The 25018-nt window shown below is 46.2% G+C and overlaps 1 protein-coding gene across 1 annotated transcript; it reads right to left on the bottom strand.

Annotated features, from left to right (window-relative positions):
• Nucleotides 1-2726: 2726 nt before the first annotated feature.
• Nucleotides 2727-19229, bottom strand: LOC130476161 (CCN family member 1-like). The gene is made up of 6 exons (XM_056848040.1): nucleotides 19222-19229; nucleotides 13978-14206; nucleotides 12249-12462; nucleotides 7290-7616; nucleotides 3924-4129; nucleotides 2727-3038 (listed from the first exon to the last, which is right to left on the bottom strand). The coding sequence occupies exons 1-6, from the start codon at nucleotides 19227-19229 to the stop codon at nucleotides 2730-2732; spliced, it is 1293 nt and encodes a 430-aa protein (XP_056704018.1). The 3' UTR covers nucleotides 2727-2729.
• Between the last annotated feature and the right edge of the window lie 5789 nt (nucleotides 19230-25018).

Below are 25018 nucleotides of genomic sequence, written 5' to 3'. Positions count from 1 at the left end.
TTCAGTTATGCCTGTGTCAGCATTCCAAAGGTGCCCACAGGCTCAAAAGGTTGGGACCCCCAGTCTTTTCAGACTGGCAGTGGTTCTCTAGTTTTAGGTAGAGGTCTTTCACATCAACTACCACCTTATTCTTCTAACTAAAGATGCTGGAGATTGAACCCGGGCCCTTCTCCATGCCAAGTGGATGTTCTTCCACTGAGCCATAGGCACTTCCCCTAATTCAAGGGTCATGGGCCTAGGAACTAAGAGGAATAGAGGTCCAGAAGACCCGATGTTTGCTTCTCCATCACCCACCTCAGGCAGGTCAGGATTATATCAATCCCGTTCCTCTCGATACGTCACTTTCTCTGGACAGGAGGCACCATGCAAAGTCAACAAACAAGCAGACAAATACAAACACAAAAAAGAAGTGACAAGCATTTCACAATTCAGTCTAGCGACATCAAGATCTTAGTTGGGGAGGGTGGAGTTAAAACTCTGCTTAAGTTATGCAAAGCAAGGAGGGCTTCATTATGAAGCTAAATAGCCATCACTCCAGACCAGTGTTAAAGCTTTCCTTTATGCAAAAAACCCAAGAAGTACATAAAATAAAAGATCCATCTTTGTAGCAAAGGCTACGCATAAATACAGAACAAGAATGACTAACTGCTTCAAATCCTTTCCAACAATTTCATCCTGTTCTTCTGGCCATTCCTTTTTCTGCTCTCCAGGAACATATAAGGAGTAGGATGAAGTAAAAAGTGCTTTAATAATTGTAGAGAAGGGGTGCTTTTTGGCTCCATTGTGATACGATTGATGCAATAGAAAGCAGAGTATCTCACCCAGATATAACTTGCCTTTTGCAAATCACCGTTGCTCCAGCTACAATGCTGAAAGTGCTTTGAGAAACACATATTTCTTCTGAACAACCATCACTTCTGGACAAACACATTTTGAAACAATATAAAACCCTGACAAATCTGTTTACCAGAGGTAAAAGTAGGCTGAATGCACACACCACAAGCAATTATCTTCCTTCCAGTCCATTTTCAAGTCTTGTCTTTTCTTTTTTAAGGTCTCTCTCCAGTTTCTGGTGTGCATATGTACTCAGATTTGTCTTCCTTTCCCCCCCTCAATCCCCCTTTCAAGTTTTTTTTTTTAAGTTTGGCAACTCGAAGCAGGGTTGAAAGGTGACCTACTGAAGCATCAGCTGTAGGAAGAAGCTGAGCATGCATGCTCAGTATCTCTTCTGCATGTATTCGCCTCTGGTGGATTATCGCAAATGGCCTCTCCAGGAAACACTAGGATGTATTGTGAGCAGGGGCTGAGGCCACCCTTTAGTATGAATGGGATCAGACTGGAATCCAATGTCTCAAATCAAGGACAAGAAGGCAGTTATAGGCAAAGATGCAAACAGCAGGCAGGTATGGGAGGGTAGATCCCAGTCAACCTCTTTTTTGTTTTTTTGGCCACTTTAATCTCTTCCTTAGAAATTTATAGGATTAAAAATATATATCCCATTCATCTCACTTCCATTGGTTCCTGCCTTAGACCCGGCCCATGCATGCACAGGAATGACACGGAAACAAGATGCCAGAGAATTGTGGTGGTAGATTAGCCTGTACTGCTTCAGACTGCAGGTGGAGGGTCACATATTAGAATGCTTCCCTGTGTTTAAATACTCCCTGCAAACAGAAAACCGGCCCAGCAAGCGAAGAGAGGAGATACAACCTTCCTCTATTCAGTGCTCTCTCTCTCCCTCATGGAATTTTTTTAATATGAAGCATTCTCAGTTGCAACCCACCCCCTGCTGTCTCAGGCCATATAGAAGAAGAGTTGGTTTTTATACCCTGCTTTTCTCAACCTTTAAGGAGTCTCAAAGCAGCTTACAATCCCTTCCCTTCTCCCCAAAACAGACACCTTGTGAGGTAGGTGAGGCTGAGAGAGTTCTGAGAGAACTGTGACTAGCCCAAGGTCACACGGCAGGCTTCAAGTGGAGGAGTAGGGAATCAAACCTGGTTCATCAGATTAGTCTGCCACTCTTAATTACTACACCACACTGTCTCTCAAACCATTCCACCACCTCAAGACTTCCCCAACTTCACTGCTATCTCCTTTTCCTGCATGAGTGGACCATGCTTCATTGTTCATGGGGCTGCTCTGATCCCAGTCTTGAGAGAACTATAGTTCCTTTGGAGGCATTACAGGAGACTTATTTCCAGTTCGGTTGAGATCTGTTTGTCGAGTGCTCAACTTTGCTCTTTCCTATCCTAGCGCCTTAAGGGTATCCAGAGCTCTGACCAGCTTGTGGTTTGGCAGCCCAATCTAGTCCTACAGAGCTGTGCTTCCTTCTGCTTCCCCGCACCATGGGGCAAAGAACATGGAACCTGCAGGGGAAACAATTCTTTGGTTGCCTCTCTCACTATTCACCCCGGGCCCAGTTCCAGCCTGAGCTTGTCTGGACTGAATGGCGAGGTTGACCCCAGTACCAGGAGAGCCATTCTCCACATAGTTAAATATCCAGGCTCCCAGCACCACAAACAGTGCACTCCCCAAATACCGGGGAATTTGTGCACCTCCAAAATCCCAGTATTTTAGAAATATTTGTATTCATGGTAGCAGGGTGGCTATAGGGTATCCCGGCTCCCTAGCACAGGGGGCCTCAAGTCCATGGGAGGGGGGGAATCAAAGTCATTTCAGAGCCCAGCTTGGCTCACAAGCTACTAGCAGAGGGGCCGGCGCACGCGCTGTCAATCCAGGAACTTGTGAATGTCCCCTTGGAGCTGGTACCGGGGGCCCATAGCAGCGTCGCTGAGCAGCTGGCAATGAGCTGGGCCACACTGGCAGGTGTGGATCATCATGACATTCTTGGAGAAGGAGCTTCCGTCGGGGCAACGGAAGGGCACGTCCAGGGTGCGAGTGCGCAAGGGCACGCAACAGCGTCCGTCCAGGCACGCCCCGCAGAAACTGGGCTGGTACCGCCGTGGGCTCTTGCAGCCCGCATAGCTGAACCTCACTGGTTCCTGCACCTTGTGTGTCCTCAGGCACTTCTTGCCTTTCTGAAAGAAAACGGGGAAGCATTTAAGAAGAGTTGGCTTTTATATACTGACTTTCTCTACCACTTAAGGAGGAATCAAACTGCCTTACAATTACCTTCCCTTCTCTTCCTCTCCCCACAACAGACACCTTGTGAGGTAGATGGAGCTGAGAGTTCAGAAAGAAATGTGACTAGTCCAAGGTCACCCAGCAGGCTTCATGTGTAGGAGTGGGGAAACCAACCTGGTTCACCAAATTAGCATCCACCACTCATGCGGAGGAGTGGGGAATCAAACCCAGTTTTCCAGATTAGAGTCCACCGCTCCTAACCACTACACTACACTTCTTTCCATTGCCATCTTGCCTAACCCCACAGACCATATTCACGACCCCAAAGCACAGAGCAGAACACTCATAGTCTTAGCTCTCATTTCTCCTGCTTTTCTAGACTGTAGCTAACTCATATTTTTAGATATTCGTGGCTGCATTCATGCAAGCACAGACCCCATTCCCAAGAGCTGAATTGTGGTTGTAATACATTTGGTGCAAGAGAAATACTTTAATAAGTTTTGTATCATTTCCCTTGCACCAATTATTTCTTCACCTTCATTTTGCTTTGGTGTGTCCCACCCTATTTTTTCTTCATTGTAATACATTTGCCAACTCCAGGTTTGGGAAGTTCCTGGAGATTTGGGGGCACAGCCTAGGGAGGGCAGAGTTTGTGGAGGGAGCTCAAGAGGGACACTGTGCCGTAGAGTCTACCATCCAAAGCCACCATTCTCTCCAGGGGGACTGATTCCCTGTAGTCTGGAGATCAGCTATATTTCTGGAAGTACTCCAGGCCTCATCAGGAGGCTGGCAACCTTAGGTTGTAAGACGCACTGTCTCCCGCACTCTTCCCACTTCACCTTTAGCTTGGTAAAATCAGGTTGCCCACAGGGCCTGATCTGACACAGGCGGGTCTCTTTGATTAGTTTGCACTGGGGGTTGTCACTGGTGACACGGGTGGAGATGCCAAAGCCGCAGCTCTTGGAGCAGGGTGACCAGTTGGTAGTCTGAGCCAAGCATTTGTGCTGCTGTTTTGACACGTGAGCCTGGAAGAGTGGCCTCCACACTGCAGAGAGAAGGAAAGCCCTGTTACATCACTGTGGTATGCATGAGGGAACAGAGAGCAAATTTAAGGAATCCTGCCACCTGCACGAGACGACAATGAGCAATGGGCTCGGGAAAGGAGCAAAACAAAGGATTTGACGAATGCTGAAGAACCACTAGCTATTCATCCTAAACAGAGCCTTGATGCCTGAAGTCAGTATGCTTCTGAATAGCAGGTGCCAAAGTCAAACGGGGGTGACAACTGCCTTCACGTCTTGCCGTGTACTTCCTGGAGGCATCTGTCTGATGTATAACAGTATTATAACAAAATAATAACACATGTTGTAATATGTATCGGTGTGCATTATAAGTGATGTTGTTAGACCACTGATAAAGAATGCAAGGCTAGGCTGACCTTTGGTCTGATCTAGCAAGTCTCTTCTTACGACACCAGCCTACCTCTCTGTCTCCTTTTTAGCTACACCATTCAAAATGTTAGTGGCAGGATGATGTGAAGGCAAACCCATAATGCTGGGTAGGAATATGGAAATGAAGGCGTGCGCGGGGTGGCCTAAGGAAGCAGAAAGGTATTGAGGGGTGCCCAGCAGGCTGAATAATGGCTTGGCTATGTGGCAGGAACCTTGAGGACATCATCAAGCACATTTGGACCAAAGCAATATTTGCTGATCGGATCCTCCCAGCAAAACCTATCTCCAGGAAAGAAAACTCTTGCTGCCACACTTTACAGTGCTAAAGAAGATGCAGGTGTAACAGTAAAACCTTCCTACAACTATTTGAGATTGTGAGCAACACAGACCTTGCTTAGAGGTCAGGAGAGTCTCCTTATAAGAATGCTTTTCAGTCCTTCCATTATAGCTACAATCACGCTTAGCAGAAATAACAGCTGGGGAACCAAAACACATGCAAGCGGACGATCACATTTCATGCCCCTTAGGAGCATCAGATTTAGATCCCGAAAGGGCAAAGGGCTACTCCCACTCTTACCCCTATTTTTGTTCAGCGCCCCCCTCCCACCGAGACGCATCTCCCAACACAGCTCTTTAATCTTCTCAAAACCACTTCTCAGAGGGGTATGCGCAAGACATGTGCAGGGGCAGGAGGCACAAAGTACCACCAGGTCTACCAAGATGGTTGACGGGAATGGAGAATTTCAAGATTCTAGGAACAGCCTGGAAAGTAATCAGACGGCAGACCTCCCAGACAGCCACCAGTAGGGAAAGATAGCTCCCAGATCTATCCATCGCGGCATGTCAGTGTTAGCCCAGTTGCCTAATCTGAAGGACACATATTGATACTTCTAACCTCACATCATCTGCCCAAGGATATAAACAGGCAATTATTAGGGTGACAGGATTGTTGCTTCCTCTTCCCAGCACCATCAATGCAAACCTAATGTGAAATACAGAATTAATACTTTTATCAGTGTCTCCTGAATGAAATCTTGCAACAAAGCAGTTTTAAGGAACAGACCGTCATCAAACTGCATTGTCACATGGTAAGCGAGAGCCTTTTTAAGCCTTGCGATAGAACTAGGGCTGCCAACCTCCAAACGGTAACCACTTTCTTTTTGGAGAGACTGCAAGAGACATGTCCTGAGAAGCTTGTTCCAGTTCATTGAGTCTCTAGGTCCCATACTAGGCACTTCAACAAAAAGTGCTGGCTGAAGAAGCCAAATTCTTTTTGGCGAAAACGCAACTTATCTGGAAGGCGTTCCTGTGCTTCGTCCGGGCTTTTCTCATCATGTTCAGACACGCGTTCCAACATTTTGTATAGAAGTGAATTTAGCCCTTGTTGCAATTGCTTACTCTAGTCAATTTCATGGAGACTTGTTAGTCTATTCTGAAATATCTTGTTTCAGCTTTTGGACTGATTTGCTCATGTATATATAAGTGTTCATTGTTTGTTTGTAAGCTGTTTGCTCACTTATATTCACCATATGTATGTAGGGTGACACTTTGACACGTTTATGTTGTAACTTATCTAATAGCATTTTTGATATATTGATCATTGGCTGTGTACTAGTTTTTTGTAGCAGCCTCCAGAAGGTGGCTGGAGATCTCTCACTATTACAACTGATCTCCAGATTATAGAGATCAGTTCACCTGAAGAAAACAGCCGCTTTAGAAGGTAGACTCTATGGCATTATACCCCATTGAAGTCCCTCCCCTCCCTAACCCCCACCCTCCTCAGGCTCCACCCCAAAAATCTCCAGGTATTTCCCAACCCGGAGCGGGCAACCCTAGATAGAACTGACTTATGAACATCCAAATATGCTAACCTGGTACATAGAAGAAGAAGAGTTGGGTTTTATACCCCGATTTTTTCTACCTTTAAGGACTCTCACTCCAGCTTACAATCGCCTTCCCTTCCCCTCCCCACAACAGACATCTTGTGAGGTAGGTGAGGCTGAGAGAGCTGTAAGAGAACTGTGACTAGCTCAAGGTCACCCAGCAGGCTTCATGTGTAGGAGTGGGGAAATCAACCCGGTTCACCAGATTAGAGTTCACCTCTCTTAACGACTATACTATACTGGCACCAGGTGGAAGCTGTTATTTTCTTATTATTTAGATTTCCACAGGGCAGGTTCCTCATGCCACTCTCTACTATACAGTGCATTCAATGGAGTTTTTTTCAGGGGTAGGGGTCAAGAGAAGAATGCTTAAGCAGCAAAGAATCCACCCGAGCATACATCATGTGACTTTATTTGGCTAAGTAACCTCAGATCTCCAAAACATTAATATAAAAATGTGACTGAGTGTATGATTTCTAGGGTTGCCAGGTCCCTCTTCACTACTGGTGGGAGGTTTTTGGGGTGGAGCCTGAGGAGGGCAGGGTTTGGGGAGGGGAGGGACTTCAATGCCATAGAGTCCAATTGCCAAAGTGGCCATTTTCTCCAGGGGAGCTGATCTCTATCGGCTGGAGATCAGTTGTGATAACAGGAGATCTCCAGCTAGTACCTGGAGGTTGAGGTATAATACCTGGAGGTTGGCAACCCTAATAATTTCCTTCAAAAGGTTTTCGAAGAACTTCAGATCCAGTCTCTGATACTTGTACATGTTAGCATAGTGTAGGTGACTGAAAGCATCCTACTGACAGAACTTCAGTGATGCCCCCCCCCCCAAGGCAAAACTACTTTGCGTCCCTCCTCCCAGCCCACTTACCTGGTAGGTTTTTCCAGTGCCCACCTTTGCCCACATAGATGAGCTCATTGCCATTGGCCTCTCCGTGTGAGTTGTACTCAAAGGTGACCCCTCCGTACTTCTTGAGGCTTTTACCGCACACAAACTTCTTGCAGCACTGGCCGGGTACTTTGAGGAGCCGGGGGCTGGAGCAACCCAGCGAAGTCAGAGGCAGCTCTAAGGGGCAGAGAGGCTGACACCCCACAGCCCCGTCAATGCAGGTACACTGATGTTTGCAGTTGGGCTGAAAATTCTCTCCGTTTTGGTAGATGCGGCCATTGTATTCACAGGTCCGGCCTTCTTGTTTGGCTGAGAGGTAGGAAGGGGAAAAAATAAGATGTATGTTAATCTTTCTTAAAAGGTAAAGGTAGTCCCCTGTGCAACCACCGGGTCATTCCTGACCCATGGGGTGAAGTCACATCCCGATGTTTACTAAGCAGACTTTGTTTGCGGGGTGGTTTGCCAGTGCCTTTTCCAGTCATCTTCCCTTTACCCCCAGCAAGCTGGGTACTCATTTTCCCGACCTCGGAAGGATGGAAGGCTGAGTCAACCTTGAGCCGGCTATCTGAAATCGACTTCCGTCGGGATCGAACTCAGGTCGTGAGCAGAGCTTTTGACTGCAGTACTGCAGCTTACCACTCTGTGCCACGGGGCTCCTTAATCTGTTTTAGGAGTCAAAATAAACAATTTACCCAGGCACTAGACATGAGAAGGCACAACTAGCAGTATATGGATCATTGGTTCTTGTTGGTTATCCGGGCTGTGTAACCATGGTCTTGGTATTTTCTTTCCTGACGTTTCGCCAGCAGCTGTGGCAGGCATCTTCAGAGGAGTAACACTGAAGGACAGTGTCTCTCAATGTCAAGTGTGTAGGAAGAGTAATATATAGTCAGAAAGGGGTTGGGTTGAGCTGAATCATTGTCCTGCAAAAAGTATCAAAGGTAATGTGCTAATCATTGTCCTGTAAGTATCAAGATAATGTGCTAATGAGGGTGTGGTATGTTAATATGGAACCACTGAGTATATGGATCGTTTCCAAGCATCACGGGTTTGTGTTGGACAAAACTACCATGCAAGAGTCTCTTGAAATAACTGCAAGGGGAAAGGCCTAAATCTTCTGAAGGTCAGACCAGCAATCCTCCATCCTTTCACTGTGTCACCTTTATGGTCACTAGAAAGCAACAACAGCCAAACAGATCACCCAAGAACTGAGGTCAGTTCCTACTGTTCTCCTCTAAGACAAAAGACCGGGCCAAGCCAGGAGGGATCTATGGCCTTTTATGCAGGGACGATTCCCCGTGGTCACCCCCACCAACTGTTTCAGGGCTTCCTTTTGTTTATGCATGCCTTTTCTGCCAGTCAGAGGTCGCCTCGCTCTCCCCGCTTGTTTTGCTCGTGTTTTCCAGATGCTGTTTTAGCCAGAAGCTGGAAAATACGGGCAAAACGCGTGAGGAGAGCAAAGTGACCTCTGACGGGCAGAAAAGGCATGCATAAACAAAAGGAAGCCCTGAAACAGTTGGCGGGGGTGACTGCAGGGAAACAGCCCTGCATAAAAGGCCTATATCAACAAAGGTTCACAGAGTCTGCAGATGTCAGGCCTTAGGCCCCAGCACAAAGTGGGAGTAAAGCACCCATCATCGGCAGAGTGGAGTTGTTAGGGGCCGTGTCAACTAGAGCGGAGTGTTTTGGGCTTTAAATAGCTGTGTGAAAACAGGATGTGAAGAGCTCTCATGGGCTGGCATCAGGTTGCAGCAGTCTAGGTCTGGTCTGGAACTGGGCAGACTTCTACTGGCAGCAGAACCCAGTGGCCACTCAGTGGGACTGAGATCTCATAAGACCTGGACCTTGGTCTTCCCTCCTGTAGCTCTTCAGCCTGTTTTCCATTTGCTCTCTCCTTAGCACGTGTTTTCCTGCAGAGCTATGATCAAGCTTCTCACACGTTCCAGTGTGGTGAAACTAGGGTCGTCACCATCAAGAGCTCCAAAACAAGGATCACATTCTAAGAATCTTATGGAGATTCTAAGAAAATGATGTCTTAAATGCATCAGAACATTAACGGTACTTCATTACAATAAAGCAATTAGGTAATCTATTAAATCAGGGGTGTCGAACTCAATTGTTATGAGGGCTGGATATGACATAAATGTCGCTTGCCATTCCAGATTAAGAGGGGAGGGGCGGCTGCCTCAGCTGGCTCACGGGCCGGATAAGAGCTCTCAAGGGGCTGGATCCGGCCCGTGGGCCTAATGTTTTACACCCCTGTATTAAATGTATTAAATTTGCAGTTATGTTATAAAGGAGCACTTCATTTCGGTACTGAATAAGGAACTGGCCCTTAACATAAGAAGCAAGCAGAGGTGGAAGGTTCAGAAACAATCCCCGATAGAAACTTTTGGCATGTCTATAGAATAAAACAGACGCAAGAAAAACTGATAGTCCATCAAAAGGAAGGTTGGCTTATTGCTTGTTAATGGGCATGACTGTAAAAAAAAAAATACCCAGAATTGCCCCTCCAAGGATATTAACTGGGAGAGAAGAGACAGGTGAGAGCGTCATAGTTTCTTCACCTATACACCTTGGGGCGGACCGACTTTGTCATATATAAAATTACTGTCAGTACAACCATATGATTGTCAATCAAGCCTTTTTGTATAAGAACATTCCATGACAGTATACAGTCAGACATCGCATCATATCACGTAGAGCAATTAGAAAGTTCTTCAAGATGGATACAAATTGCTTCTGACTTGAACGCTAGGAGACAGAGCCCATTTTCCACTTTCCCCCCTACCGTAGAGTAGGCAGGCTGCTTTGGGTGTCTAGATGTAGGTTTTTATACAAACAAAAATGGCAATTAAAAAAAAAAGTCAACTTCTACATCATCCTTTTCTACTTTTTCTGTTTGGTGAAGCTACATCTTGATTTTCTTCCCACGCAGCCTTTAACTTTTGTTGTTGTTTACTTTTTACTTGCCTAATGGAAACTGAATAAAGCCCAAGCAGCCTTTTTTTTTTTTTTTAAAGATGGCTACAGACTTCCCACCCGCTATGTGAGCCCTTTGACTAATGTCTAGGGTCAATACAAGACAGAATGCTGTTGAAATTGCCAGTTACAGCCAAAATCAATGGGGTCAGCAGACATCTCTACCTGAGCTTAACTCAAGAAGATACACACTCGTTGTGGTCAAATACAGACTTCTAACTGGTGCCTAAAGGCCACAGAGATGTCCTCCACTTGGAAGTTTGATACAGCTGCTCACACTCAAGAGGGCTGTGTGTGTGTAAATTGTACTATTTTTTATGGTGATAGAGCAGTGGGCTAGAAGTTCTTCCAAACTGATGGGGAATTATATATTTAAAGAAACGGGTACTGTCAGACATATAGCCTGAACGCCTTGAAGAGGGCAACTTCCGCAGCAAAACATCTTATGGAGAAACCTCATCTGCTCTGGATTGCCTAGGAGTTCTGCCTTTCCGGAGTCTGCAAGATGTTTTTCCATCCCGCTGGGAAAGAGGGAGCGGTTTGCCCTGCAAGAAAACCCTGACACGTCTAAGAGGGATGATAGCGTGCAACAGCATCTCATCCACATTCAAAGGGAGTCACAAGAGAGTCCTAGAAGTGCTCTCCCGTTCTCAGAGATTTCATGCATCCATCTTCCACACGGCTCCCCACATGCCTATGCCAAGCCTCTTCTCCTACATCGATGGTGGAATGTGCTGCCTCGGAGGGTGGTGGAGTCCCTGTCTTTGGAGGTCTTTAAGCAGAGACTAGATGGCCATCTGTCGGGAGTGCTTTGATTGTGGGATCCTGCATGGCGGGGGGAGGGTTGGGGGTCACTGGGGATGTGGGGGGAGTTAGTTGTTAATTTCCTGCATTGTGCAGGAGGTTGGACTAGATGACCCTGGTGGTACCTTCCAACTCTATGATTCTATCCCTAGACTTGTGCCGTTTAACTTTTCTGTTTCACTCGATCCTAAGAGAATAGCCCATTAGTGGCAACATAGGATATCATGATGGGTTCCAGAGCTGCTGCCCAACTGGAGGAAGCTGGAGAAGACACTATCTAGGCCTCACGCAGAAGCTGCCGTCATAAACCCCTAAATGTTGGCTCTGCCTGACCCCTCCTTGATACCCTTCATTCCTCCTCCAATTAAAAAGCAAAACACTGAGTCATGTCACCTCCAATGTGACTGCCGCAGTTTAATAACTACATCAGCAGGAAATCATTTCCTAATCCCTGAATCCTTGTTCACAAAATAAGGATTCAGTTTGTCATTAGATACTGTACACTGTCTCTTGTACTAGAAGACTGTAAGACCTCAGTGATCACATCAGCATCTGTACAATACTGGGCACCCCTTGATGCTAAAGAAATATCTTATTCATTTCTAAGCACTTCCTACTGCACAACTAAAGGGCGCATGGACAAACAAAGTCGCATCAGATCTAATCGTCACCATCAGGAACGTGAGAATGTGCCAGAAACCACTTTATAGTACCACAAGAAAAAACTTCTTTAGAATTCTTATTTCAAAAATAATTTTTGCGTGCGTGATAAGTGTTGTCAAGTTGCTTCCAACGTATGGCGACCCTATGAATTAATGACCTCCAAAACATCCTATAGTTCTTCCTGCACTATATCTTTTGCTCGTTTTGGATTGTCACATCATATGGTTTTTGAGTTAAGGGATATAATTCTCGTAGAAGGGTTGAATGACAAAGTTGACTGAACAACTACCCTGGATACACCCTCGCTAAATTTACCAGGTGAACAGTTAACCAGCAGTGCAACATATGAACATTGCAGAAGCCACACCAGTACTCTGCCCCCATTTCTGGAGGCTGTTATAGATGCTCTTGGGTGCCAAGGACACCGCGGGGACTCCAGTTGCCCTCAGTGTCTCCTTCCTGTCCCTCCCTCAATTGCATAACACCCCTTACCCCAACAGATGCCCCTGTTTGCTGAGGGGTCGGCCCCAAAGTTGCACTCCAGGCCTTTGTGGGGATCGCAGGGTGCCAGCTTGTCACAGTCCTCGTTGAGCTGCCGGGCGCACACCTGACAGCAACTGCAGTCATCCAGCACCAAGCTGACTCCGGGGGGACAGCGAGGCGGGCCTGGGGGGCAACGGCATGTGGAGGGGCAGCGGCAAGATACCTGGAGAGACAGAGAGAGGGAGACGGTGGCTGGGGCAGTAGGGTCATTTGCTGGGCCCTAGAAAATACCACCCTGCAAGCAGCAAGAAGAGAGCCTGCAAACAGCAAGAACAATGTCTGTTGAGAGCCAGTGTGGTGTAGTGGTTAAGAGCAGACTCTGATCTGCAGAACCAGGTTTGATTCCCCACTCCTCCACATGAGAGGCGGACGCTAATCTGGTGAACCAGGTTGGTTTCCCCACTCTTCCACATGAAGCCAGCTGGGTGAACTTGGGCTAGTCACAGCTCTCTCAGCCCCACCTACCTCACAGGGTGTCTGCTGTGGAGAGGAGAAGGGAAGGTGATTGTAAGCCGGTTTGAGTCTTCCTTAAGTGGTATAGAAAGTCAGCATATAAAAACTAATTCTTCGGACGCTTTCACCCATACCAAATAATGCACTTTCAGTCCACTTTGCATCTGGATTTTACAGTGTGAAATGGCAAAATCCACTCGCAAACCGTCATTAAAGTGCATTGAAAGTGGATTGAAAGTCCATTATTTGGCATGTGTGAAAGTGCCCTTCTTCTTCTTCTTCTTCTTCTTCTTCTTCTTCTTCTTCTTCTTCAGTGAACCAACCAAGTCCCCAGGTTCCCGGCCACAGGGGGAGCGAAAACACTCCCCCCCCTTGCCAGAGGGGTATTGACTGACCGTGGCCTGCCTGCCTCATTTTAAAAAAAAGTTCGTTTTAAATAGGCGACACCAAAATAGTTTCCTAGATGGCGCTGCATGCCACGGAGTCCTAGCATTCCCCCCCTCCATCCCAAATAAATCTCAGTAATCAAATCCCGGCCAGGATCAAAGTGCTCGCCGCAGAGGCACCAGGTCCAAAGCGTCCGGGAATCGGAAAATCAAACCTCACCTTCCCTACGGCGGGGCTGGTCTATTCCCGATCTCCCCCTGTACGGAAGGACTCCGCAGGATTTAGGCGAGCAGGACAATCTGGCCCGACTCGGGGCCGCTCAGCGACGGCTGGGCAACATCCAGAAAGCGCCCGGGCTCGCTCAGGGACCCGGCGCGAGTTAAGGACCCCGCTTGACGCGCACGTGCGCACGGGTTGCGCTCAGGCTTCGGGGAGAAATCGGTTCAGCCAGGGCCCCGGACCCGCACAGGCGGCAGGAGGGCCACGCCAGCCCAGCGCCCGGACCCCGGGGTTTAGCGAGCGCCCTCCAAGCTTCGGTCCAATCCCATGATCGAGTTCCGCCGGTTGATGCGTCCCGGTCACTAGTGGCCCTTGATGCACGGGAGGGTTTGCCTTGGATCTGCCGCTCCCTAGATGCACGTTTCCCCCCAGCCGAATTCTCAGCACTCTGCACGGGGGCTGATGGTTGAGTGCTGAGAATTCGGCTGGGGGGAAACGTGCATCTAGAGAGCGGCAGATCCAAGGCAAACCCTCCCGTGCATCAAGGGCCACTGTCAACCCCGCGGACACCGTCCGCTGACCGACGCGGAGCGGGGAAAGCCGGCGAAGGAATACCCACCAGAGAGAGGCAGAGCAGGAAAGCGACGCCGGCCAGGGCAGGCAGCCCCATGACTGTCGGGTGCGGGAAAAAAGGCGGCCGGAAAGTCGGATGAAAACGGACCCGCTCGATCAAACGACCACCCGCGAAATTCACTCTCGTGGGATCGAGATCTTCGTGGTCTCGTGGGGTGATCCGGATGATACCGCCAGATTTTAGAGCCGTCCCGGCGATTTCTCCCCTCTGCAAACTCCTCGGAACATTCGCACAACACCCCTTTTTATTTTATGTTTTTTTTGCGCAATTTCCCCTACCTATAAAGCAACTACGTTGTTTCTGTATTTATATTTCCCCGGGGCCCCTCCCACCCCCCGGGCCGGGAGCCAATAGGAACCACCTCGTTGGCCAATAGCAACGGTGGCGCACTTCCAAACATTCCAGGGGAGGGGCTTTGGGGAGGTGGGAGGGGCCGAATGAATGGAGTCATTCATAAAATTAGAAGGCCGGTGCGCATTCCGAGGCGGCGCGCGCGGAGCCTCGCGCGGGCCCGGGATGTTCCGGTCGCGGACAAGCGGTTTTATGCGGCCCGCCGGAGAAGGTGCCTGCTCCCATAGGGCGCAACGGTGCATAGGCATCCTGTGAGAGGAGCAGCCTAGGCTGCAACCGTTCCTCCTTGTCCAAAAAAACAAGTTAGAGCAAAGGGGGGTGGGGAATACGGAAGAGGGAAAATAAACAGAACGAGGCCCTTGTTTTCTTTGCCAGTCCAAGCTTTTGATCAGACTTTAGGGCAGATCAAACGCCACGTAACAGCAGAGCGACGCAGGCATGGGGTTATTCTGTGCTAGGGTGGATCTGGAGGGCAGAAGAGGCAGCTGGAGGGAAAGGAGGCACTGCCGGGCTTAGGGTTGCCAATCTCCAGCTCGTTGCAAGGTAAAAACCACGCTGCTCAATAAACTATATGCAAGAAGTGCATTACAATTGACAAGGCATAGAACAAACAAAAACAACGACGACAAGGACAATAGGTGTACAAAACTATCCTAGGGAACCGAGGAACAATGAATCCCACTTAATAATTAACTTCAGCATGGGTAAATTCTGAGTTCCACGGAGGTGGTATGGGAGAGAACGCTTCTGGGTAGAGTGAGAGTTCAAAAAAACAGCAAAGCCCCGAAGGGAGGTGGAAAGAAATTCTCCAAGAGCCACAAGAGCGAGGAGGTGGAAGGGAAACGTCTTCCGGAATTGTAACGCTTTTCGCAAATTACATTGCTTCTTCAGCCTAAGAAATATCCATATCCATATACATTTTACTCTCTCCATATATAACAAATATCTAATGGTGTTTTTCTAAAATCTATAGTCGTCGTGTTAAGCTCAAACATCAATATACTGAGAGAATTTTTTAATATTAACATTTTCTTGGTATTTTTTAAAACAACCTTTTAAATGTTTTAAATGTAAATCTTATACATTTTAAAGATTTTAAAGTGCTATGCATCATATATTAAATACATGTTAGTTGGAAATTTATTGCATTATAAAATTGTTTTTTAACATCTGCCAAAGTGCCAATATCTATTTTTGAAGGGTATTCAGGGATATTGTCTTACCTTCAACTCAATATTTATTTCATTGATTAAATTTTCTTGTCTGAATTAATGTTCAAGCGCTAGTCACAAGCTGCTTACTTCTTAGAATCATGCATAGGAGTGAAACTACTGCGCCATGAGAATTACTCATGTGTTTTTTAAATGTTTACTGTCCAAAAAGGTAGAATGTGAAAAAATGAAATCAACAAAGGTTTTCTGTCTAAATAGCAGAGCGTGGCAAAAAGAATAGTCAGTAATAGTCTTTGTCCAAGAAAAGTCAGGAATAGTCTCTGTCCAACGGTAGAGTGCAGTAAAACAAAAAGGCAGGAATTTTACTAGGCAATAAGTCCAGTTTTTACCTTGCAGTAACCTCGCAGCGCGGGTGATTCCTTTTGCATTAATATCCAGGTCATAGCTGGGGATGTCCTGCTATTACAACTGATCTCCAGCAGATAGAGATCAGTTCCCCTGGAGAAAATGGCTGCTTTGGCAATGGGACTCTATGGCATTGAAGTCCCTCCCCTCCCCAAACCCCGCCCTCCTCAGGCTCCACCCCAAGAACCTCCCGCTGGTGGCAAAGAGGGACCTGGCAACCCTAGCAGGGTTCCTTCTTGCTGGGCACACCAGGCCGGAGCCAGCACAGGGTGAAGCTGGGTGGGGCCACTGTGCCCATGCTCCTTCTTCCCAGCTGCACTGACCCAGGCCGGCCAGAGCGCAGGCAGACTCTACTGTTCCCACTCTCTTCTTCCTTCACTGGCTGCACCAGACCCCAGCTGGCAAGGTGAGGCTGAGCACCATTATGTCCATATTCCTTCTTGCTGACTGCACTGCTTCCAGGCCACCAGGCTGAAGGCAGGCGCTCCCCTGATCCTTTTTGCCAGCCCCACCATGGTGGGGGGGAGGGGTTCAAGGCTGCAGATTTTTCAAGGTAAAGTAAATGTCCAGGCCACCCCTCAGGGGAACCAAAATGCAGCTAAAGTTGTGACTCGCTGTCTATTGGAAAGGCCACTGAAACTATTGGCCATTAATGCATGTCTGTTTCCTTGCGGTTACCCTGCAGACCACTTCGGGGCTTTGCTTCAATTATGCTTGCATTTTCTGACTGTCAGAGGTTGCCTCGCTCTCCCTGCACATTTCCACGCATTTCCCCCACATTTTCTGGATGCTGGCTAAACACAAATCGAGAAAACACAGGCAAAATGCACAGGGAAAGCAAGGCAACATCTGATGCTCAGAAAATGCAAGCATAATCAAAGTAAAGCCCCAAAATAGTTGGTGGAGTGACCGTGACAAAATAGCCATGCATAAATGGCCATTGAGTTTTAATTCCCATCTTGTCAGATCTCAGAAGCTAAAGCAGGGTCAGCCCTGGCTAGTATTTGGATGCGAGACCACCAAGGGATACCGGGTTTGTGATGTGAAGGCAGGCACTGGCATGCCTCTGAATGTCTCTTGTCTTGAAAACCCTACGGGGTCACCATAGGTCAACTGCAACTTGATGGCAAAAAAGAACTGCGACTTGATGCATAGTATCCAGAGGTAAAAGCAACAAATCCATTCAGTACCAATCAGATTGTGCCAAAATCATCGCTGTGCAATTAATGGATTAGGATTATTTCCTTCATTTCTTTTACTGTTTGGGGGCAATGTTTAAGAAGCTGCAAACATCTGGAATATTAATTTCACCTGTTAATTATGGCTTTAAAAGAACTGTGACTACAGTCCTGTCTATATGCACAGGAATTTGGGAATAAATCCCTCTGAAGTTAGTGGGACATAACTAAAATTAGACTGCAAAAGTTCTTAATCAGGACATATAACAAAACCATCTACACAGGACCTAGTGGGACCCCGAGCCCCACAACAACACACTAAACCCAAAACAAGAACATCCAAACATTAGCCTTCCTTCCACTAACTCCATCATAAACAGTATAGTGGCTAGAGTGCTGGAATTCAGCCAGGAGACCTGGGGTTCAGTTCCCTGTTTAACCATGAAGTTTAACTGCACTACACTTACCTACCTTAAAAAGGTGTTACGGGGATGAAAAAGGAACCATGTGTTCCTTGAAAGAATTATGGGCTATGTATATATGTCATCGTCACAGCTGACTTGGCGACCGCAGCTAGGGGCTTTCAAGGCAAGTGAGAAGTAGAGGTGGTTTGCCATTGCCTTCCTCTGCAGAGTCTTCCTTGGTGGTCTCCCATCCAAGTACTGACCCTGCTTAGCTTCCAACATCAGACTATACCATACCATTCCACATCCCTAATGATAGGACAGGAGTGTAATTTAAAAAACTGAATATGTATAATTCAAATTCATTGTTTAGCTATACAATAGAAATATCATGCGATGACATCAAAGACCAACACTAAGAATGTACCTTTAATATAATGTACTGAATGTGATATGGAGGCTCAGTCACCATTTCAGGTAATCAACTTCACATCATTGAAACCAATAAGCTGACGCACAGTATTGGAATTGATAGAACGTCCTAACTGTCATAAATTAGCAATCCTCCATGGAAATGAATGGCCCCAGATTCTAAATTTAGACAAATTATTCATGTTGAGTTTTCAACCCATCAGGGTCTCTTGCTATAGTTACTTAGCTCATTTGTATCAGTAGGTTCAAAGTCAACGTTTTCCAGGAGCACTGAAGATATAATAAGTTAACCTAGCAATTTCCCAGAAGGAAATCATCTTCAGCAGAATCCACTATTATCCACTATTTGGCCATACACAATAACTGTTGGGATGATAGCAACCCACACACCCTGGCTATTATTCCTCAGCTTAAGTTACTTTTAAAAAAACAAGCATCTGTTTCCTCCCTCTCCCCTTTGACCTAACTTTTCCTTATACATAGGAACTCAGGTCCATTAATATCTCTGCAAAGGGCAGGCTAGAATTAGAATAGAGAAGACTGGCAGCTTTGAGGACCCTACCCAAGTCACAGAAGGCCTGAGTTGGGTGGGTCTAAGCTTTGCATCTTCCAGTGCAATCCTAAACAGAATTACACCCATCGAAACCCACTGAAGTCAACAGGCTTAGAAAGGTGTAGCTCTACTTAGGGTTGCACTATTCTTCGACTGGTTGCAGTTGTTGAACTTAAGTGACCGATCCAGCTCCCAAAGAACAAGAATAGCCATCGCTCAGTGCTCCAACTATGCCAGACAGGTTGGCTGAAGATACACTGTCTGTTTTACCTTATCTTCCGTTTCTAAGGTGTAGTTCATACATGTGTGTACATTACTTCATTTGTATCAGTCAGTTATTCGGCACTTGATGATTTAGAACTAAATATATAAGATGGAAAAAGATTGTGCTATCTTTTTACCATTTTGCAACAGGTGTTGAATGCTCTACCAGTATCATGTCTTTTCCCTACCCATTTTTTTGTGTGTGTAAAGTGCTGTCAAGTCACAGCTGACTTATGGCAACCCCTTATGGGGTTTTCAAAGCAAGAGACTAACAGAGGTGGTTTGCCAGTGCCTTCCTCTGCATAGTAACCCTGATATTCCATGGTGGTCTCCCATCCAAATACTAACCAGGGCTGACCCTCCTTAGCTTCTGAGATCTGACGAGATCAGGCTATACCATGCTGCCTTCCCTACTCTCCCGATTATTATCCATTATTTGGAGGATAATATCTCTTTTCTGCTCAACCCACCTGGCCATGCCGATCCATGGTTTTCTAAACTTGAAGTTGGATTATTATAACGTACATCTGTTTTGGGCTGTTACCACACTAGCTATTCCAAGCGATGTATTAAGAGTTTGGAAATGTTATAAAAAATACTGTTCACACTTTCTATGTATTCCCACCGATGTATTAAGAGTTTGAAACAGTTATAAAAAATACTGTTCGCCCTTTATTTGGCCCCTTTAGCTGTGAAGACGTCTTCTAACCATTTTTTAGCCGTGGCATCCAAAAACCCTTTTAAAGCGATGTTTTTTATAACATTTCCAAACTCTTGATACATTGCTGGGGATACAGTGCAGTAACAGTCTTGGTCTGCCCTTGAGGACAACCTGGACTTAGCTCTGCAGGTAGCTAATTTTCCTTTGACATGGGTCAAAATCACATTTCACACTATTCACAAATTACACATGGCTTGTATCTTTCAAAAGCATAATAGAGGATGAATATGACAATGGATAGGCCAGAATCAAATAATTAAATATCTAGCACTGCTTAGTTTGGACAGCTCCCCATAACCATCATGTCTTGCTCTTTGGACAAATGCAAAGTTTGTTACCTGCCCTGAGCCCGGCCATGGCTGGGAATGAGGGCGGGCTATAAATTTGATAGATAAATAAATAAATCTGCACAAAGGTGTCCAGCAGAGTAGTGGTGTAGAGCGTTTGCATTTATCCCTTGATGATATTAACCAGGAGCATAGAGTAGTTCATTGTGACTTATTTAAGTATATCACAGACAAAATGGCTCCTATCATAACAGCTATCTGCAGTACCACTCAGAATGTCATCCAGGAACAGATTAATCACAAGTGTTTGAATGGGTTTTAGTGATTACATATGGAGGATGTGGACATTCCTCACGCTGGAGTTAAATAATTATGGGCTGTGGGCAAGAATCTCTTTCGCAGGTGAGGAACTCAAGTGAAAGGTGACTGGACAACTCTAGGATTTCTTGGCTGAGTCAGATTACCAGAAGCCATTTTCAATCCAGTCCACAGACCAATTTTGGAATTAAACCTGCCTTGGCTGCTCTGACAGATTACTTTTACCGGGAAGACAGATAGTGTAACCCTCTTGAATCTTCTGGTCCTCCTAGTGGCTTTAACCATTGTAAATTTTTGGACTAATTCGCTGAGATGGATATTGAGGGCTCCATGTTCTAATAATGGTTTCATTCTTACCAGGCTGTTCAGCTCCAGAAGACAGTGCTTGGGGACAGTTCCTTGACCCCTAGCATTTATACTACAGGGTTCAGCAAGCCTCCAGCCTGCCACCCATGCTGTTTAATACAAAACCACTGGGAGAAGTTGTTTGGGGATTTGGAGTAAGGCAAGCTGTACTCTTGTTTCTCCTTTTCAGCTGAGTTAGGTGAGTCAGTGGGTATTCTGAACTGGTGTCCAAAAGCAGGCTAGGCTAGAGGATAACGATAAAACTGAAAAGTATTTCATTAGCTGAAATGCTCTTGACTGTTAATACGGCCCATCAGCATTTACACATTCACCCTGTTCTGGATGGAGTTGCATGCTCTTTACAGCAGGTTCACATGATGGAGATGCTATTGGATCTGTGCCTTTAGAGGATGAGTCTCCACTCTCCTCAGTGGCATGTAGCCTTTTCAACAAACTGTGGTTTGCAAAGCATGATCTGGCCACTGTTATCCACGTAGTGATTCCATGAGAGCCAGCATGGTGTAGTGGTTAAAAGCAGTGGTTTGGAGTGGTGGACTCTGATCTGGAGAACTGCGTTTGATTCCCCAGTCCTCCACATGAGCAGCAGAGGCTAATCTGGTGAACTGGATTTGTTTCCCCACTCCTACACATGAAGCTAGCTGGGTGACCTTGGGCCAGTCACGCTCTCTCAGCCTCGCCTACTTCACAGGGTGTCTGTTGTGGGGAGGGGAAGGGAAGGTGATTGTAAGCTGGTTTGATTCTGCCTTAAGTGGTAGAGAAAGTCGGCATATAAAAACCAACTCTTCTTCTTCATCATCATCCAGGTTGGATTAATGCAATCACCTCTGCTTTTGAAGTAGAGTTGCCAACCCCAGGTTTGGGAAATTCTTAAAGATTTGGGGGTAGAGCCTGGGGAGAGTTAGGTTTGAGGAGGGGAACGACCTCAGTGGGGTATAATATGTGGTCCACCATCCAAAGCAACCATCTTCTCTAGAGGAACAGATCTCTGTAGTCGAAATCAGTTGTAATTCCAGGAGATCTCCATGTCTCACCTGGAGGTTGACAACCCTATTTTGAAGACTGCCCAGAAATTTCATTTAGTTATAAAATGCAGTAGTATCATGGCTGCTTGCAGGTGTGAGTTATATGGATGACCTCTCACCAGTTTTTTTAAAAAAGAACTTAACTGGTGGCCATTTTACTTCACTGGGCGCAATTGAGAGTAAAAAAAGCCTTATATGGTCTGGGACTAGAGCACTTGAAGGAACCCCCTGCTTCCATATAAACCTGCAACTAAGATCGGCTTCAGCAATCCTGTGCTGTGTGCCTCCACTTTCAGAAGCAAGCTGAGTGAGCACCAAGGACCAGTCTTTTTCTGCTGTGGATCAGAGTCTCTGGAGTGAACCTCTCCACATAAATTTACCTGGCACCAAATCTGTTTTCCTTAAGGCGCCAAGCAAAGATGTTTTTTATTTTCTCAAGACTGTTGTTATTTATTCCTGGCAATTGCCTTGAATATTTTGCCACTGGTTGTTATCTGGAATATGGTTGATCTCTGCTGGTTTTTAGTTATAATTGCTGGTTTTACAACTGGAATACTGTCTGCTTTTATCTTTCTGTCTGCTTTTACTGCTGCTTTTATTTGATTTAAGAATGTATTACTATTATGATTTAATAAATTATACTATATAATTTAATTTTTCTGTATTTGTTTTAATAAATGTTGTCAGTCACCTATTCAATTCAACTTGATTGCTACAACTAAAAGCCACTGCTAAATAGGTTACAGTTTTTGGCAAAAATCAAGAACGCCACAAATTCACCAGATAAATAAATAAATGTTAGGCTCTTATGGGGGTACTGAAGCATCCTGAGCTTTGGAACCCAGTTTTGGATATGCATTTTTATTCCTATAACTTTTTAAGCATGTTTGTGCTTTGTCCTCCCTGCCATCCTGGAACAAATAACTTCTGCTTCTTAAGCCAGTTAATTCTTTGAATACCAGGGGATTTCTGATGTCCTAATAAACCTAATTTTTATAACCCTAATGTTTCTATGGATTTAAATCCTTGAAGCCTACCAATCCTCTAAGATCCTGCTGTATTTATACTACTAGGAAACAGATATCATTTGCATTTTTTTAAAGGAAATGACAGACCCCCAAATGCCCAGAGGGGAAAGAAATATATGAATTATTAAGCATTAATTTTTAAGACCTGTGTGTGAGTTAGGGTTGCCAATCTCCAGGTACTAGCTAGAGATTTCCTGCTATTACAACGGATCTCCACCCGATAGAGATCAGTTTACCTGGAGAAAATGGCTGCTTTGGCAATTGGACCCTATGGCATTGAAGTCCCTCCCCTCCCCAAACCCCGCCCTCCTCAGGCTCCACCCGAAAAACCTCCCGCCACTGGTGAAGAGGGACCTGGCAATCCTAGTGTGAGTTTGTACACATGTGGGTGAGGCTGACAAATACCATTTTGGTAGCTTTACAAAATATTAAGGGGAACTGTCACATGAACACATGAAGCTGCCTTATACTGAATCAGACCTTTGGTCCATCGAAGTCAGTATTGTCTTCTCACACCTTTTCCTCACGTGAGCTACTCATACCCTGCACCATCCAGCTCCTCTCTGCATCCGCCCTTAAATCCACCTCCAGCTTAGGGCCCACAGCTGTGGAGTCAGCCCGGAGTCCCCGCCTCCCAGGTACTCGATTCCTCCATCTTAGAGGCACGCCTTTCCTGGACAGCAGAACACCAGTTCCTAGCAATTAGCTTCTCCTTAGCCAATGCCCTTCCTGCTAGACCCAAGCAGTTGGGCGAGCCAACTCAGATTGCACCCCGCTGGCCTTTAAAGGGCCTCTGTCCCCTGTTAGCCCTTCCGTGTCACAGAAACCCACTGGGGACGCAGCAAGAAGAGTAGCATCTTGTCTTTCTCATAGCAGTGAAAACATGAGGAATCCACGCCAAGGAAGGCAGAAAAATCTGTCACAACTCTCAGGCCATCACCGGTTAAACTCTTGCAGTATTTTTGGAAGGGGAGATGAAGTAAGACAACGGCATTGGCCTAGTCATTTTCCTGTTCTCTTCATCACAGTTTCTGTCACAGGTTGACATTACCTAAAACAGTGAGCGTCAATCCTTGGGTGAGGGACCTCTCCTGAGTCATGACCCCTATAGAATTGCCAGCTTTAGCTGCCTTTTGGAAGGACCGTTTCTTAGAGAACAAGGCGGCAGTGCCTCCCTCCCTCTCTTCACATGGATGCTGAAAAGAGCAATGGGACCACTAGGGTTGCCAACCTCCAGGTAGTAGCTGGATATCTCCTGCTATTACAACTGATCTCCAGCTGATAGAGATCAGCTCACCTGGAGAAAATGGCCCCTTTGGCAATTGAACTCTATGGCATTGAAGTCCCTCCCCTCCCCAAACCTTGCCTTCCTCAGGCTCCATCTCTAAAACCTCCCGCCGGTAGTGAAGAGGGACCTGGCAACCCTAGGGACCACAAGGTCAGGACACAGATTATTGAAGGGCTGCAACCATGGTTTGTTGTTCACAACCGCCTTCTGGTGACTGGCTTGTGTTTCTTGTTCCCAGCTCTTTGGGGCTGCTGCCTAAGGTCACATTTCTGACTCCCCTTCTTCCTATCAAATGGCTCTGATGTCATGGGGACTTTTCTGTCACCATGTGCTTGCAGTTCAGGGGGTCCCAGGTCCGAAAAGGCTGAAGACCACTGACCTGGAATATCCTGCAGGAAGAGGATGCTGACTAAGCTACATTAATAATGCTGCCCATTCACTGCAGATTTTTCCACTCAGACGAATTACTTGTAAAAATCCAAAACCAGCAGAACCACAATAACATTATTAGGAACAACTGAAAAGGCATGAATTCACTAGAATGTCTCTTCAGACCAAATGTTAAACATATAAACAAACCAGGGGTGGGGAGAAAATAACTGGCAGTGACCATGATGAAAAGGCCAAATCTGTAGTTTCCATTATCTTAAAAACAAAGAAAGCATTATGGAGATTTGTAGTGAAATCCTAAACACAATTACACTCTTTGAAGCCCAGTTTTTCAATGGACTTGAAAGGGTGTAATTCAGTTTTGCCTTGACCTATAGCCCAGGCTAGCTCAATCTCATCAGATCTCAGAAGCTAAGCATAGTGTAGTGGTTAAGAGCAGTGGTTTGGAGCGATGGACTCTAATTTGGAGAACTGAGTTTGATTCCCCACTCCTCCACATGAACAGCAGACGTTAATCTGGTGAACCAGGCTGGTTTCTCCACTCCTTCACATGAATCCAGCTGGGTGACCTTGGGCTAGTCACAGCTCTCTTAGAGCTCTCTCAGCCCCACCTACCTCACAGGGTGTCTGTTGTGGGGAAGGGAAGGGGATTGTAAGCCAGTTTGATTCTTCCTTAAGTGGTAGAGAAAGTTGGTATATAAAATACCAACTCTTCTCTTCTTCGTCTAAGCACTGTCAGCCCTGGTTAGTATTTGGATGGGAGACCACCAAGGAAGTCCAGGGTCATGATGGAGAAGCAGGCCATGGCACAACCACCTCTGAAGTCTTTTGCCTTGAAAACCCTACA

The sequence above is a fragment of the Euleptes europaea genome, chromosome 1, assembly GCF_029931775.1.
Source record: "Euleptes europaea isolate rEulEur1 chromosome 1, rEulEur1.hap1, whole genome shotgun sequence".
Taxonomy (NCBI): Eukaryota; Metazoa; Chordata; class Lepidosauria; order Squamata; family Sphaerodactylidae; genus Euleptes; species Euleptes europaea.
The sequence above is the reverse complement of the archived record's forward strand: the minus strand, read 5'-3'. Positions and strand labels throughout refer to the sequence as shown.

Coding starts and splice junctions, on each gene's coding strand:
- LOC130476161 (XM_056848040.1), bottom strand. Junction 7,617..12,248: donor AAACAGGGGCATCTGTTGGG/GTAAGGGGTGTT, acceptor CCTACCTCTCAG/CCAAACAAGAAGGCCGGACC. Junction 4,130..7,289: donor GCACTGGAAAAACCTACCAG/GTAAGTGGGCTG, acceptor TTCTCTCTGCAG/TGTGGAGGCCACTCTTCCAG.